The 18,052-nt window shown below is 37.8% G+C and overlaps 1 protein-coding gene across 8 annotated transcripts in view; it reads left to right on the top strand.

Moving 5' to 3' along the window:
- The first annotated feature begins 1,042 nt into the window (after window positions 1–1,042).
- LOC120899901 (F-box/SPRY domain-containing protein 1) overlaps window positions 1,043–18,052 on the top strand; it is a 41,906-nt gene continuing 24,896 nt past the window's right edge. The window contains exons 1-6 of one of the 8 annotated variants that reach the window (XM_040306230.1): window positions 1,044–1,525; window positions 1,643–1,809; window positions 2,241–2,347; window positions 2,426–2,516; window positions 11,724–11,802; window positions 11,887–12,051. In XM_040306230.1, the coding sequence (XP_040162164.1) occupies window positions 1,209–1,525; window positions 1,643–1,809; window positions 2,241–2,347; window positions 2,426–2,516; window positions 11,724–11,802; window positions 11,887–11,938 (813 nt within the window). In that variant the 5' untranslated portion in view covers window positions 1,044–1,208 and the 3' untranslated portion in view covers window positions 11,939–12,051. The other 7 variants (XR_005739122.1, XR_005739121.1, XM_040306229.1 and 4 more) reach the window with 7 other exon arrangements.

The following is an 18,052-nucleotide window of genomic DNA, read 5'->3' as shown; positions in this document are numbered from 1 at the left end:
TACGTTTCAAACCTATATATTTGATGTTATAATTGATTGTGAAGCATTGCAAATATTGTTGATGGCTATTTTAAATATTTTTCATGCAATTAAGAAGAAAAAGAGACAAAATACATGAACAAACTAGAAAATGTCCCGCATTGAATTCTATCTACTGTAGCTGCGAAGCGTTTGACAGCCAAGATACTCACAGCACAGGTGGGTATCGAACATCACAGACAGAATCAACTGACATTTCCGATTCGAGGTTTGTCTTGTTTGTTTGTCTATGTCTGACAGTGCACCTCCATATGATTATGTGGGTTTGTTCCAAAGTGGGTAGAAAGGAGGTGTCGTCATGTAGAACAATTGGGCATCGAAGCTTTAGAAAAAAGCACAAAATCAGGATCGACGGCAGTTGTCAAATGCGACGAATGTTGCTGGTATTTGGATATGATATATGAATTGTTTTCGTTTAATAAACATTTTTTTAGCATTAAAATTCGTATTTTGCATCCACACTCCATAAATCGACATTTTACACGTTATAATGCAGCTGCTGCCTGTAAACAAATATCGACAGCTATTGTCAAACTGAATCTCAAAATGGCAACATGCCAAACGCTAAGAAGACACCTCCTCTATATTCCACCTTTGGTTTGTTCGTGTCGGATGTCGTGTTCGATTGCTGCTAGAGCGCCGCCTAAGTCGATAACCGCGTAACTGTTCAATTAGACATACAGCGACAACGTCGCGCGCGACGAAAAATAGCTCAAAATTTCACTCTGTGTAGATGAAAGTAGCTCATTTGACTCAGTCAACCAACTTGTTTTATATTTGAAAACACAAAAAAATAGGTCAAAATGTGTTCAAATCTTGTTTTTTGCGTTTTGCATTCATTTGGCTTGTAAAAAAAAACTAGATAATTCGATTATTTCGGATGAAGCAAAATTGTCGCGCGACGAGTAGCTCTGTTTGCAAAATTGAGCTACTTTTTGTCGCGCGTGGCGTTGTCGCTGTATGTCTAACTGAACGGTAACTCGGGAACAGACTGTATATATCTTATAATACAACATTGCAGCTCGGGAATAACAATGAAGACTAGCTCAATCGTCCGCTTTGAACTTACTTGATCCAGTACAAGAAACTTGTTTTACTACAGTGCTCTTTAACAATAGTTTTGTAAGACATTTGTGTTGCATAAAATCGATATTGCTATTGTGCATACGATGGAAGAGGATTTGATGGAATACGCCCCAAACATTCCGGATAATGTATTGGAGCTAATATTTTCCTTTCTGAAGCTGCAGGATCTACGTAACTGTACATTAGTTTGCAAAAGCTGGTACCGATTCTTTTGCGATGAAAACAATGAAGTTTGGCGCGCACAATGTTTGCAAAAAGTTCCTGCAGAGGCTTTTAAAAACGATCTTTTGACTGTTGTGCCGACGTACAAAGCTAAACTGCGAGCATATTTCCACGCCTGGAATCCGTTTGATTGTAGTCGCCACGTATATATCAAGCCAAATGGGTTTACTCTTCACAGGTGTGAATGACTAAAAATCTTAGAACTGGAGCGTGGCTTGCAGTGAAATGCATTACGACCAGAAGAATTATGTACTTCTCTAAATCGAAAACCTGTATTTTGTCTTCCTTTACGAAGAAACCCTGTGGCACAAAGTACGGACGGTTCCAGAGGGAAAATTGGATTTAAACATGGCAGGCATGCCTGGGAAGTACGGTGGGAAGGTCCACTTGGAACGGTAGCAGTTGTAGGAATTGCTACCAAGGATGCCGCTATTCAATGTCATGGATATTATGCTTTACTTGGTAAGATATTAGCCGTGCTATTATATTTCGAGGATGGAATTGGACTTCGGTTGTCAAAATCGATTCCAGCGAGCTTTATGACACTCAAATTCTGGTTTCTAGTGTAATAACGCGCAGGGAATCTGAATTGAATGTGTTTAATTGTTTTCTGTTGCAATTACTTAAACGCTTGCTAATACGTTGAAAACATGTCTGGCTTTGTTTAACCTTGCATTTAATGGAACATTGGTTTAAATTTACGTTTTTTAGCTCTCTGACAGGTAAATTCCTCTCGGTATAGAATCAACATACGGTCATCCGAATAAATTTTTTGCCCCATGATAATTTCTGTCGAACGCGCTTTGACATATCGATTATAATTTCATCTACCTAGTCTAATAGCACCATTAAAATCTTATATCACACGTTACAACTGCATGGCTTACCGATAGGTGCCGACGATCAAAGTTGGGGATGGAATCTGGTAGATAATTTGCTACTTCACAACGGAGACGCCCATGGTATATACCCTCTTCTGAATAATGCCCCTAAATATAAGGTACGTGATAGCTGAGTAATATGATGGAGAAGAAATACATCAGAATAATTGTTGGTTTATTCCTATCTTGTTCAATAGGTTGGAGAAAGAATACGTGTAATACTGGATTGTGACGAAAATTCTTTGTCTTTTGAGAAAAACTATGAATTTCTTGGAGTTGCATTTACAGGTAAATATTTTTTTTATTAATAAGTAAATGTGCTAAGAGTCGATGAAGGGCCCCAGATTAAGCTTAAACGACTATAAAATCAAATATCCATACAAAAAAAAAACGATAGCTTCATAACTTCACTGGTCTGCTCAATCGACGGCACTTTATATCTTATCATTATATTGTTGCCCTTTGCTTGCTATTTATTTCGCTCATGCCTTACAGGGTTTTCCATTCCAATTAACAACTGTCCACAGTCAACTAGCAATCCTCGATTTGAAAAACACGATTGTCTACCACTTACAAACAAGTCAAGCCGTTTTTGGTACACTGTCCATTTCAATTTCACAATTGTCGTCTTCGAAAACACACGTCAGATGCGGTACGGGTTTGGCTGGAACGTGTATCACTTGTCTGTAAGAATTGAACCATGTTGTAAACAGGTCTTGATTGAATATCAGAAAATGGGAAAGCTGGGCAATTTGGACATGTTCAGCAGTTTTATCATTTGGTTTTAGTTATTCTTGGATCGTTACAGTTTTTAGGTTACAGGGTTTTCCATTCCAATTAACAATTGTCCACTGTCTACTAGCAATCCTCGATTTGAAAAACACAATTGTCTACCACTTACACACAAGTCAAGCCGTTTTTGGTACACTGTCCATTTCAATTACACAATTGTCGTCTTCGAAAACACACGTCAGATGCGGTACGGGTTTGGCTGGAACGTGTATCACTTGTCTGTAAGAATTGAACCATGTTGTAAACAGGTCTTGATTGAATATCAGAATATGGGAAAGCTGAGCAATTTGGACATGTTAAACAGTTTTATCATTTGGTTTTAGTTATTCTTGGATCGTTACAGTTTTTAGGTTACAGGGTTTTCCATTCCAATTAACAATTGTCCACTGTCTACTAGCAATCCTCGATTTGAAAAACACAATTGTCTACCACTTACACACAAGTCAAGCCGTTTTTGGTACACTGTCCATTTCAATTACACAATTGTCGTCTTCGAAAACACACGTCAGATGCGGCACGGTTTTGGCTGGAACGTGTATCACTTGTCTGTAAGAATTGAACCATGTTGTAAACAGGTCTTGATTGAATATCAGAAAATGGGAAAGCTGGGCAATTTGGACATGTTCAGCAGTTTTATCATTTGGTTTTAGTTATTCTTGGATCGTTACAGTTTTTAGGTTATTTTGGGACGTTGTAATTTTTTTTCACTGGCTACAAGTAAAAGCACCGATAAATGTCAAAATTTCTGCATTGTGTTGAAAGATTAAAGTATACATAAAATGCCTAGCATGTCCATTTCGCTCAGCTGTCCTAGCATCAAGTGATACACGTTCCAGCCAAAACCAAAACAACCCGTGCCGCATCTGACGTGTGTTTTCGAAGACGACAAATGTGAAATTGAAATGGACAGTGTACCAAAAACGGCTTGACTTGTTTGTAAGTGGTAGACAATCGTGTTTTTCAAATAGAGGATTGCTAGTTGACTGTGGACAGTTGTTAATTGGAATGGAAAACCCTGTATATACCTTTCTAACTCTTCGAGCAAAAATTAATAGGAATGGTCGTATTGTCAAATACACGGGTGTCATCACGATCAACCATTATTCAATTCTCACTTGCTTTAGGTGGTTCATATAGGAATTGAGTATTTTGTCAATCGTATCGCCGTTCTAGTTCTAGTGATGCATACAGGGTTTCGAATCATATAAGGGAATAGTTCAATCATTTAGGGGAATATTGCAAATCGGTAGTGGAATGTTGCAAGCAAGCTGTGGAAGTTTGTAATCATATAGGGGAGTGTTACAATCGACTAGGGGAATTTTGCAAGCATATTGTGAAGCTGTCATCAGATACATTTGTAAAAAGCTTCGAATTAATAGCGATGATGTTGTTTTTAAAACATCATTTGGAGTTGTTTTCGTGTGGCATTCAGCTGTACACATGATAAACTAAATAAACACTGCTGCGGAGCCATAATTAAACATGATAAGTTAGAATAATTAACGAAAATATTTTGAGGTATTTACAGCGGCACCCACAGTCTGATGACAGCTCCACAGTATGCTTGCAAAATTCCCCTAGTCGATTGCAACACTCCCCTATATCAGCGGTAGGCAAAGTCCGGTCTGCGGGCCAAATGCGGCCCGCGAAAGGATTTGACTGATTTTGAAAGATGGGGAAGAAACGGTTCGCACACAAATTACTGAAGATCTTTTAGTATACCATATTAAACCATCGTACTTTTTCAACTTTTAATTAAAGTACTATGGAATGACGGGCCGTTCAGTATGTTCGAACTCGAGGTCAATATCCCCGTAACTTTTGCATGAAAAATATGTCATTTTCGACTGGCTGTAGAAAAAAGTAGGAGAGTTCTTCGTCAGTCTCCGACCCGTTCGGACGCATCTAATCGTTATCTGCGATCACTGATATAGAACACACACACTAGTAAAACCGACAACTACGACAACAAAATAGCGAAGGCGTTAAAAAGGCTAGCTCGGCCCATAGCCATGGGCTGCAGCAAGAAAGGATCAGCACCGAGGGACGCCGTGCCTTCGTGCTCATACATCACGATACCAAACGTTTCCACAAGTAACGATTACGATATTCTTAGCGAAGATGAAGAAGCTCCATCGATAATTGCCGCATCGGCAACGGCAAAACAACAAAAATAAAAAATACCACCGATCACAGTCACCGGCACACAAGTAGGAGATGTGCACAAAAAAATCACCTCCGTTGGTGTAGTGAACTACACAACAAACTGCACATATAAAGGTATAGTGGTTAACACTACCACATCTAAAGATTTTAAGCTTGTAGTGGACGTGTTGAAGCGCCACAACAATTCTTTTTACACGCAACTACCGGAAGAAAAAACAACGAAAGTGGTAATCTTTGGGTTACCCGAGCAAGATACAGAATACATTAAAACCGTTCTTGCTGAAGTCAATATCGCACCATGTGTAATCAAAAAACTCGAACTCAAGAAAAAACGCTACGACGACCAGTGTATGTATCTCCTACACTTCCCTAGAGGGTCAATAACACTGAGCGAGCTGAAACAGGTTAGAGCAGTAGATCATCACCGAGTATACTTTGAGTACTACTCTAACAAATACGGTCCAATGCAGTGTACAAACTGCCAGCGCTACGGACATGGTAGCGTAAACTGTTATCTTCCTCCAGTGTGCGTAAAGTGTGCCGATAAACACACATCCAAAACGTGTCCACTAAGCCAAACAACAACCTGTCCAGACGGTAAAATAGCTCCAGCCAAATTGAAGTGCGCAAATTGCAGTGAACATCATACGGCAAATTTCTCCGGCTGCCCAGCTACTAGGCTACGGCTTAAAAAGGTAACACCAACACCTTCTCGCTCCAGAGAATTTACGTACAACGAGACATCGTTCCCTCGTCTCCCCAACACACCAACACGTTCCACTCCTTCAAACCACATGAATTTCTCTGAACTGTTCCACCAACAACAAACACGTTCAAACAATAAACTTGACTTTGACCTCAACGAGATAGGGCAAATCGTTAAAGATGTATTTTCAAATCTGAGCAAATGTAGCTCAAAACAAGACCTAATCGCAGTTATTGTTCAAATATCAGCAAAATATTGTTTTCCTAACCTCAAATAGTGTACTTAAAATCATTCACTGGAATGCCAACGGTATTTCAAGCAAAAAAGACGAATTTTTTTAACTACCTTTTGAAAAAAGATATACACATCGCAGCCATAAGTGAGACATTTCTTAAGAATGGTACCCGTTTTTCGCACCCCAATTATCATACTTACAGACTAGACAGAACTCAGGGAGAAAAAGGTGGAGTAGCTTTAGTAATATCTAAAGGTATCAACCACGAAGTAAATAGAGACTACAAATTAAAAGTACTTGAAGCAATAGGAATTACCATCAAGACCCAAAACAGTAAAGTGACCATTATTTCCATCTATAATCCAGGTTCAAACAATGATCACAGTAGTTTCAGAAAGGACATCACAAAACTAAGCAAAATATCAAATCACTTTATTATCTGTGGTGATTTTAACGCACGTCACCGTTTCTGGAACTGTAGCAAATCAAATCAGATGGGAAAAACCCTTTTCGAGAAAATTAAAGAGGAAAATTTTCTATTGTTCATCCTGAAGAGCACACCCATTATCCAAATGACCCAAACCGTCTCCCCTCAACCATAGATCTACTATTAACTAACAAACCCGAAAAAATTTGCAATATTCTTACCATACAAAAATTTACCTCAGATCACTTACCTGTTTATTTTGAATATAATATTGGCCTAACACAAAACAAACATATTTCTGGAATACCGAACTACTCAGAAGCAAACTGGACTTTATTCAAAGAAATTTTAAATAATCGCCTCAATACAAATAATCTAAATCTCCAAAATATTAACACATCAAACCAAATAGATCAAATGATAAAATATTTCTCAAAATTAAATAACTACGCCCACACTAAGTCTGTCCCATTCATAATACCAGATAAATTTAAAATAATTCTACCCCCTAATATACTTAAAAAAATTAAACATCGAAATGCAACAAGGAAGCAATGGCAGAAAGATAGAAATAACACTATACTTAAAACAACTTAAAACACATTAAAAAAAAGAAATAATATTAGATATAAAAAACTTACGAAACCAGAGTTGGACAGGCAACCTTGAAAAAAATAATAACGACCCAAGCAAATCTAGACTACGGAAATTTGTTAGAATTATAAAAGGTAATTCTACATTTATTCCTCCCTTAAAAGCTAATGGAAAGTGTTATATTACAAATAATGAAAAATGTGAAATTTTGAGAGACCATTTTGAAAAAGCTTACAGAACAACGTTTCCAAAACAGAGCCCAATTGAACATCACATCCAAGAGACAAATAGTAGATTCTTTTCCTACCATCAAGCACAACCCAGCAACAACTTCGATCCCACAAACTTTATTAAACCAAAACACATTAAAAACATCATTTATAAGTTGAAATCAAAAAAATCTCAAGGACCAGATCAAATCAATAACCATTCCCTAAAACAGTTGCCTAAAAAAGCCATCGTATATTTAGCGTTTATTTTAAACGCTTGTACCAAAATCCACTATTTTCCTCTTGAATGGAAAATAGGCAAAGTCATCCCAATTCCTAAACCCAAAAAAGATCATAAAGACCCTAAAAGCTATAGACCAATAAGTTTACTCAGTTGTCTGGGAAAAAATTTTGAAAAAAATTTACAAAAAAAAAAATATGAAGCATCGCAATCAACACACCATCATACCTTCTTACCAATACGGTTTACAACCAGGGCATTCAACTACTAAACAAATTGATAGATTAACCTCAAACATCAAAACACAGCGAAATATTAAAAAATCCACTGGTTTTGTGATGCTAGATCTAGAAAAAGCGTTTGATACGGTATGGCACCAAGGGCTTTTGTACAAACTAATTTCTTTCAATTTTCCTCCGAACATCATTCAACTGATTCAGTCATTTTTATCCGATAGAAGCTGTTTCGTGCAAATAACCTCTTCGAAACCAAATGACATTCACCCACCTGCCGGATTACCCCAAGGCAGCGTGCTGTCACCCGTTCTTTTCAACATATTTACAAGCGACTTGCCTAAAACAAAATCTGTAAAAAAATATTGTTTTGCAGATGACTTTGCCATGAGTAGTTCGGATTCCAATCCAAAATCTATTATTAAAAACCTCAACAATGGAATTAAAAAATATGTGACATTTTGTAAAACTTGGAAATTAAAAATCAACGAGGAAAAATCTGAGGCCATATTTTTTACACGTTGCACTAGCGCATATAAATTACCAGATCGTAATCTAAAAATAAGTGACTGGGATATTGCTTGGAAAGATAATGTAAAGTATTTGGGATTGGTTTTGGATAAAAGGCTTCAGGAAACATATAGAGGAAAAAGTTATAAGTGGATCAAGACTTATAAAAATTTTGTATACCTTCATAAACAAGAATTCTAAATTGAACTTAAAAAACAATTTGTTACTTTATAAAACCGTAATTAGGCCAACAATTCTTTACTCATCTAAGATATGGGCAAATTGTGCAAATGTTCATATAAATAAGTTACAAGTATTTCAGAATAAGTTCTTGAAAAGAGTGCTAAACCTTCCCCCATGGCATAGCACATTTGATATACATAGAATTACGGGTTTTGAACTAGTAAAAAATTTTGTTCGTAACACATAAGTTTTGTAATGCCAGTGAAGGCACAATTGTAAATAGCTAGATTGTAATGTAGATGTAAAAATAGGAGTAAGGACTAGTACGTAGGATTATCTTAAGGTAAAACAATCAGAGGGTTTTTTTTCTTTTTTTTCTCATTTTTTCCCGATCTACTTCAATTCAGGTAAAGATGTACAATCCAAATACGCAAAGCGTTATAACAATCAGGTTATTGAGTAGAGGTCAATCGATCGGAACCAATGTATAATTCTTGGAATATTGTTACAAAAAAAACCAATAAATTACTTATTTACTTACTTACTTACTTAGAAAAAAGTAGGAAAGATAATTTATTTACATTTACATCTGTTCAAAGGGAATTATTTCAGATTACTTGCACACATATGTTCAAGACTTTGCGAATTGCCTTTCGTCAGTTATTAGGAATTTTCACCATGGTGGACAAAGACATGCATGATTTAAGTTCTACCTTCATTTTTTTATCAATACATTTCGCTACAAACTTGTTAGAGTAGAATTTTTGCATCACGTTGGCGTAGAAAAAAAATCGATGGGACACAGGTGAGGGATGTTGGACCAGTTTTCGGACTAGGGTGTTATATCGAAATTCTGTCGAAATTCACCTGAAATGATTGCATTGAGTTTTTGCGTAATTGTTTGCCACTTCGAAGCCAGTGGATGCGATTTCTAATTCCTGATCGGTTTCTTCATGTTTCCCAGGTATTATTTTACTGTTTGGTGGGTTGCATCGATATCCCAGTCCAGCTAACGCTCCCCTGTCTTCATTTCATTTGGCTTCATTTGAAACCTCAAAAATGAACCTGGGCTTTCTTTCGATGCTTTGATTGTTGCCTAATAGTGCCAAGATGTTGGCGACCAAAATGCCAAAACGGGTATATACGACGTACACAAACTCCCGCACGCAGTCGATTTTGGACGCTACGGGGTGCCATTCTTTGATCGCGCACGCTTTTGATTCACTTTTTTGTCCATCATGGTTAGAGTTCGACTGATAGAGGTGTCAAATTTTGTCTGCTAACTAATGGGATACTACTACTCAAAGTGCAATTAACGTTTTGTTAGTGCGGGTTAAGGTAAAACCATGAAAAATCGACAATTGTTGTCCATTTTTTAATGCAACCGTTATGTAATACAGTGGAGCGCCGTTTATCCAGGTACCCTCTATCCGGCTTTCCGTTCATCCGTGCTGTTGAGAAATGACAGTTCAATACAAAGGTGACATTGCGTTATGAGGAGGATATTTGAAAAAGTGGTTAAAAGAGCACATTGTCGTAACAAAAAAACATTATATTTCATGGCAAATTTCAAATATTCTCATTGAAAACACATGAAGTTAATAAAAACTGGGTTATTTTTATCAAAAAATAAGTAAATTTTCCACAACTTAATCAGGAATTGGTGATAAAATATATCATGTGACACATTATCCGTGTTATTCGCATATCCGGGTGAGGTAATGTCCCGAGAAGCCCGGATAAACGGCGCTCCACTGTATTAACATTATTTTAACATCACAATAAGACTTTCGAAATGAAGGTCGCATACGAAATTTTATGCTTTATATATTTGTACATTATTTTTTTTAAGTAGGTATTATCAATTTTGAACCATACTTGGATGACACAATTACAGAAAAACAGCAATAATACCTATCGCATTACTTGATATCATTAACCAAATATTTTGTTTTTAAAGTTATATAATGTAATTAATAAATCACAATAATAGAAAAAACCGCATTTCCCTGGCCCGCAACTTTAGATTATTTACTAAATTTGGCCCTTTGCCTCAAAAGTTTGCCGACTGCTGCCCTATATGATTGCAAACTTTCTCAGCTTGCATGCAAAATTCCCCTACCGATTTGAAACATTCCCCTAAGTGATTGAACTATTCCCTTATATAATTTGGCACTTTGTACCTTCAATGCAAAACTACAAAAATACTAAGGGAAAGAGAAAGCTCCGCTGGCTAGCTAAGTTATCACTAGCTGTTTTGCAATTTTTAAAATTCATCAATTGTGTATCGTCTTCTAAACGAAGTTTTTTTTTTAGATTCCTTTAAGCTGAGAGGTTGAGTCGTTTAAACCCCGTCTAGAGGTCGTTTAGCGGATTTGTGGCACTTGGATAATTATGCATGAAATTTTAATGATTTCTGATCTATTAAGCAACGAATATGTTAAAAATGAGAATTTTATTTATTTATTTTTATTTATTTATTTGACAGATTTACCAGAAAAAAATTTCTATCCGACTGTTGCTGCGGTGTATGGAAATACGGAAATTTCAATGGTATATTTAGGCGCTCCATTAGATGGATAAATGGGCTTTCAACGACAGATTCACAGCGCACTGTTTTGGAAACTTCAGTGCGAATATTTATTGAATACCGCTTTAGTATTATTATTGTAACTAGTCAAATAACTTTTTGGAATCTGCTTTCGTAACCAGGTACTAGCTATTATTTATTTAAAGGTTTTATTGTAGGTGCAGTCCATTGAAATTCCATTTATAGGTTTTATTTAAATTTATATTGTACAATATTTAATATTGTGATACAAAATTTGATTTATTAAAACCCGTTATAAAGTCTGATTTCATTATAGTCTCTCTAGCTTATTTTGATTTTCTGTCACCGAATTTATGGGGTTGTAGGAGCGATTGAAAGACGATGTACACCGTTCTAAGTGTGAACTAAGACTCACTACATTTATTCCATATTCAGTGTAACCACGGTTGCTGTAACCAATGGCTACTTGATTAAAACTAAGATATTGCTATAAGTAATCCACCACAGGGTTAATCGACACAATTGTTCCTTGCTCTGCAGGGTTTTCTAGCCAGCTTAATACAGTACCCAAACAATTCAATCCTGTAAAAAACATTTCAACTATCTTATTATTCTTCTTTGAGTGATGGGATTTGTCCCCCTTTTCAGCGTTGCGATTTATCCGGAAAAACCGGCCAAACCGAGAATCAGCCTGGAATTTTCTTTTTCCGGAAAAAACTGGGAATTTTACAAAAAAAACGGTATTTTATCACACTTCATTGGTGGCATCGCGAATGGAAGTCATCAAACAAAAGACGAATAAAAAAACGACTACAGCTCGATTACAGTGTTTCATCGTCAAATTAAAAATCGAAGTAGGCTAGGTGCACCAATTATGGACGATTTAGTACAGCGTTTGGACAAATCAAGAATTGTGACGAATTTACTGAATAAAATTAATAAACAGAGGTTAAATAGATAGACACATATCTTAGCTTCATTATTGCTTTTACATTTTGTAAATTGGACACTTTTCACAAAGTTAAAGCCGTTTTCCAAATCCTCTTCCATGTACCAATTGTTGTGCTGTGTGTTCCAAATGTTGTGCTAGCTGTGTCCAGGCGGTCCCCGAGATACACGGTTAATGGAGGCCGAAAACGGCCGCAAAATACCACGTATCTCGAATTTCCGCGTAAGGGCGGTGGCATCGCTTTTTCGCATGCGATTTTATCGGACGGCCTGTCAAATTTTTATATAGGATTTGACAGATAACGTCGGACGACGAAATCGCACGTCCGACGTTATCTGTCAAATCCCATATAAATCTCGTCCGATAAAATCGCATCCGATCAGCGTTGCTCCCATACAAAAATTTGACTGGCCGTCCGATAAAATCGCATGCGAAAAAGCGTTGCCACCGCCCTTAGGCCCGTGTCTGTGCTCCATCGGATGCGATTTTATCGGAAGGCCTGTCAAAATTTTATATGGGATTTGACAGTTAACGTCGGACGTGCGATTTCGTCGTACGACGGAATCAAAAAAATTTGATTTCGTCGGACGCCGCATCTGATTTTATCTGTCAAACTAAACGTGTGGTGTTTTGTAGGAACAATCTCAACTTAATTTTTCATAATCGTTATATTATTAAAATCATCCAAATAATCGCAATATTATACGAAAAAGCGTTTGACAGCACGTGCGATAAAATCGCATGCGATGGAGCACAGACACGGGCCTAAGTCGTATCTCGTGATTTTTAGCCAAAATATCACTAATTTGCGTGTAATTTGGCAAGTAGGAGAGGTTTTAGCCACTGATTTAATTATTTGATATGATTCTGACTGAATATAACTTTTTTAAACTCTTTGAAATAGTTTATAATATCCGATCAAAACAAAAATTATTTAGCATTTTAAAATACAAAAAATACATCAATTTCGTCTCAATGACAACTTTGAACTGTCAAAATCAAAATCGCCGTATCTGCGAAACGTCGTAACTCGGGGAACGCCTGTATCAAATAAATTTTGCTTTTTTTCGGCAGCTTTGCTGTCAGCCAATGGTTCGGCAGGTTTTGTGATTAAGAGCATCAGAACAGTAAAACAATGGAAAAATGGTGTATATTAAAGATTTTATGCTTATTTAATTTTTTCTAATTTGTTTGGAATTTTAAAATCACGATAAACAAGCTATTTTTCATTTGAAATGCTGCCGAAAACAAATACACAATAAATGTTCATTTTTGACAGCTCAATGTTGTGGTCTCCTGCCGAAACTCACCGTAGCAATAGACGATGCGCAATCTCAGATTGCGCATATATTGTTTAATCTCACTATTTCGGATAATTTATTTTCCGCGTTTCGGTGTAACTTTCAAACCTTTTATATTTACCAGCAGTTATTCGTTGTGCAGCAAAATTGGAAGAGAGAGTTTATTCGCGACATTCACGGTTATTTATAAACTACTCGATCGAGCCGAACACTCGATTGAACGAAGAATGTTCGTGTTTCGTTAAGCACGATATGAAGTGACAGGGCTGTGCCTGAATATATATTTATCTGTCAAACGGCCCGATTTGATATATTTATCTGTCAAAAAATATTTATATATCTCGGACATATAATCTTGAAAATTTATGCGCAATCTTGGCGCAATCTGAAAATGTATGGAAATGACGTTTATAGCTCAGGGCTGGCTACGCGAAATGACTTATGTTTTGATAAAATGAATGTATGCGCAATCTAAGATTGCGCATCGTGTATTAATACGGTCAGAACCAAAGTGGGCAAGGCAAGGTGGATTAAAAATATCAGGTGGTGGATTAGGGCCTTTGGGGGGCCGCCATAGTTGAAGGACTTTTCGTCATTTTTGAACCGTTAACCATCCGGTTTCCGCACACAAAGCTTAGCAAATAGAACAGATTTCTTTATTATTATGTGCATTTTTGTGTGTCTATTAGTTTTATCAAAAAAAATTAGATATATTAACAAAAGATTTGATGATTTGTTTATGCACGAAATTTAACGAGTAAGAGTTCTAATCTCACGTAAATTGTCAATGCGGCTCGTAGATAATGAGGAATTGATGTGAAAATTGAAAAAAAATAATGCTTTCTTAATTTTTATCATGAAAAATGTCGAAAACACAATGAATTATAGAATAAATTCACGAAATAACACAAAATAACACACTTTAATCCATGTTTTAATGTTAAATAAGAACTCGCGAATTCCAAAATATATTTTTAAAGAATGTTTAATCGAAAAAATGGGGTAGATAAATTATATGAACAAATTTAATAAATATAAACAAAGTTTGAATCCTGGGGACCTTACGTCAAGTGACGAATTGTCAAAATGCACTAGAGTCCACCACGTGGTTCATTTTAAATCCACCTTGAAAGTGGGTTTATTATACAGGTGGGCTTATCCTGAGCAATTTGACAGCCGTGCTGTAGAAAAATGAAAACGAAATGACTGGAGGGGATTCGATCATTTGTTGATGTATGCGTGTGAATTCCAATGGCTGTTTTGGTTGATGTGTCTACGTATGGGTGAAAAACTACGTATCACAATCGAATCCCCTCCTGTCATTCGTTCGTCCAATGTGGCCTTCCCGCCAAACCTATAAGCCCACCTAGTCCCTATGCCCACTTTGCTCAGAACAATAACACAGCTTGGATTTGGCTGAATATTTCTTTTAAAATTGACCAGAACACTACAATGTGTCGACATACACACATAATATGACCTTTCTTGTATCAAATATCACCAATTTTACGACAAACAATGCACTAACTTAAGAGAAAAATAAATATTTGTAAGCCAGTTCGCACCGTACGCTATAACCATCAAACTGTCAATTTTCTTCAATCCCGCTGCGCAAAGCGATCGAAAACTTCTCAAACTCAAACTGCAAACATATTTCACAGCGCATGGCTGTGAAATATTTCGTATTCAAAATTGTTGCAAATTTATAAATGAAATATTTCGAAATTTTCAGCGCTGAAATTTTTGGATTGATATATTCCCGCACGACAAAATCGAGCAGTTTTGTAGCTCGGATTTTCGATTGCTTTCCGCCAAAAGCGATCGAAAAAGCGAGCAGAAATGTTAGGGAAAACGCTTGGATTCCGATCGAAGAAATATATCAATCCAAAAATTTCAACGCTGAAAATGTTGAAATATTTCATTTTTATTTGCAACAATTTTAAATGCGAAATATTTCACAGCCATCCGCTGTGAAATATGTTTGCAGTTTGAGTGTGAGAAGTTTTCGATCGCTTTGCGCAGCGGGCTGTGAAATATGTTTGCAGTTTGAGCAAGGTGTTATAAATGACAAGGTGAAGTTGTTCATAGCAAAATGACATTTTTCAACTTGACATATCTCTTCCGTGGGCTCCGGTTTAAAAATCGGGGAAGGCTGGTGCGGGGTAATGAAATTTGCAAAGTCGGTAGAAAGGAGGTGTCGTCATGTACAACAATTGGGCATCGAGGCTTTAGAAAAAAGCACAAAACCATGATCGACGGCAGTTGTCAAATGCGACGAATGTTGCTGGTATTTGGATATGATATATGAATTGTTTTCGTTTAATAAACATTTTTTTAGCATTAAAATTCGTATTTTGCATCCACACTCCATAAATCGACATTTTACACGTTATAATGTAGCTGCTGCCTGTAAACAAATATCGACGGCTGTTGTCAAACCGAATCTCAAAATGGCAACATGCCAAACGCTAAGAAGACACCTCCTCTATATTCCACCTTGGAAATTTGTATGCAGAGAGTGACAGATGTCCCCCACAATGTCGCCCAGCAAAAGCGATAAAAATCAACCTTCTAAATACATTATCCTTGAGTTTGAGTTTGAGAAGTTTTCGATAGCTTTGCGCAGCGGGTGCTTGATAAATTTGCCGTTGGAGGGAAAAAGAAGGCATGATAAAATGCTCCGAACGCCATGATTTCTTCCGCCGCTTTGCACTGCGGGACGTTTTATCTCAGCCAAATTCAAGAGAAACCTCAACCCACTGGAGCGTCGTTTACCTACGACCTTCACAGTTCATAGTTTTAAAGAAACGCGTGCTTGATGTCAGCCGATTTTTCCTAATAATTTCTCCAGCTACGGACCGCTGTGTTGTTATTGTGTTTCGGGGCCTTTAAATTTTTGTCTGGGTGTGTTGTATCCTTGTGTTTGTGTAACGGGTTTTCGATGGTGGTCAAGCGCAGCGTTCTGTACATTCGATTCTCGCAGAAAATGTCTCCGCACAGTTTCGGTGTGCTCGTGCACCGGCCATCCACACTGGCAAAGAATTATGTTTCTCGCTCTACCCAATGCCTTGGGCCAACGATGATTAAATTGTATTGATTTCAGCTGTGCGCGTGTTTCAGCGTTCTGCGCTTTGGGGCTTGAAAGGTAAAAAGTGACCGCCAAGTGCCAAATGTCTTCGATGTTTAAACCAAGGAAATATCTGCCGAAAAAAATGTGACACTCTCTTAAATACGTGTTTTAGATACATTATTACTCAATAGACTAGATAACATGTTGTTTAACAATTATTAGTCCGGATCACTCCGGATCATTCCGGATCACTCCGGATCACGTTTTTGCCTATCTCTCTCTCTCTCTCTCTCTCTCTCTCTCTCTCTCTCTCTCTCTCTCACACACACACATTTGACAACGTTGTATTGGGATTTAACGCTTTGGAGATGAAGCTTACAGTTGAAGCTTGAGTTAGTTAGAGAAACCCCGTTTTTACAACCTGGTTTGAGCAAGTGTTGAGTGTGCTCGCACTGTGCGAAGTGTGCGAAAAGTCCGGACTGTTCTGGCACTGTGCGTAAAGTGCGCGCACTGTTCGGAGTGTGCTCGCACAGTACGAAGTGTGCTCGCACTGTGCGCAGTGTGCGAAAATTGCGCGCACTGTACGCGCATTTTCTGTGCGAAGCTTTCAAACGCACAGCTCCTGCGTGCAGCACTCCGTGAGGTGCGAAACTTCGCTCCTGGGAGCGCATCGCACAATCGCTCCTGCGTGCAGCGCTCAGTAATGTGCGAAATTTCGCTCCTGGGAGCGCATCGCACAATCGCTCCTGGGAGCGCATCGCACAATCGCTCCTGTGTGCAGCGCGTCGTGCGGAGCTACCTCTTTTTCCTGTGGGCAGTGCGGGAGCACGCACAATAAGAAGAGCGGAGCGATTGAGGTACCTCTTTCGCTCTTGAACCAACACTAAACACTACCATTGGATTGGTACCACCATCTTTACGACCGGCTCTGCTGTTGGGGGTATTAAAGGACAAACGATCGAAGCAAACGTGCATGTGATATGTAGCGCATTTCTTTCCAATTCATCTAGCGGACGCAAGTGGAAACAAAATTTGAATTGAATACATAGCCGCACGACAAAATCGAGCAGTTTTGTAGCTCGGATTTTCGATCACTTTCCGCCAAAAGCGATCGAAAAAGCGAGCAGAAATCCCGCACGACAAAATCGAGCAGTTTTGTAGCTCGGACTTTCGATCGCTTTCCGCCAAAAGCGATCGAAAAAGCGAGCAGAAATGTCAGGGAAAACGCTTGGATTCCGATCGAAGAAATATATCAATCCAAAAATTTCAGCGCTGAAAATGTTGAAATATTATTATTATTATTATTATTATTTATTAATCTTCAACGGGCCGTATGGCCTAATTAAGATGTAACAGTTCAATAAAAAAAAAAATACATAGCAAAACCAAGATTTGCATCGCAATTCACTGCGGCCACGGCAAAAGCCGGAGACGTTCCTTGAAGCACTGAGTTGAGATGTCGAAGTCGAAACAATCGGAGACAGTGTTGAAGACAGCCGACATGCGGAACATAGGGTCTGACCGACCAGCACTGGAACGGGGTTGAGCGAGCCGTAGAGTTTCTCTAGACCTAAGTGTTCGGGATGGTGCATAGATATCGACTCGATGCAACAATGGCGATGAGTCGATAGAGCCATTTAGCAATCCAGCGATGAAA

This window comes from Anopheles arabiensis, chromosome 3, assembly GCF_016920715.1.
Source record: "Anopheles arabiensis isolate DONGOLA chromosome 3, AaraD3, whole genome shotgun sequence".
NCBI classification, from domain to species: Eukaryota; Metazoa; Arthropoda; class Insecta; order Diptera; family Culicidae; genus Anopheles; species Anopheles arabiensis.
The sequence above is the reverse complement of the archived record's forward strand: the minus strand, read 5'-3'. Positions and strand labels throughout refer to the sequence as shown.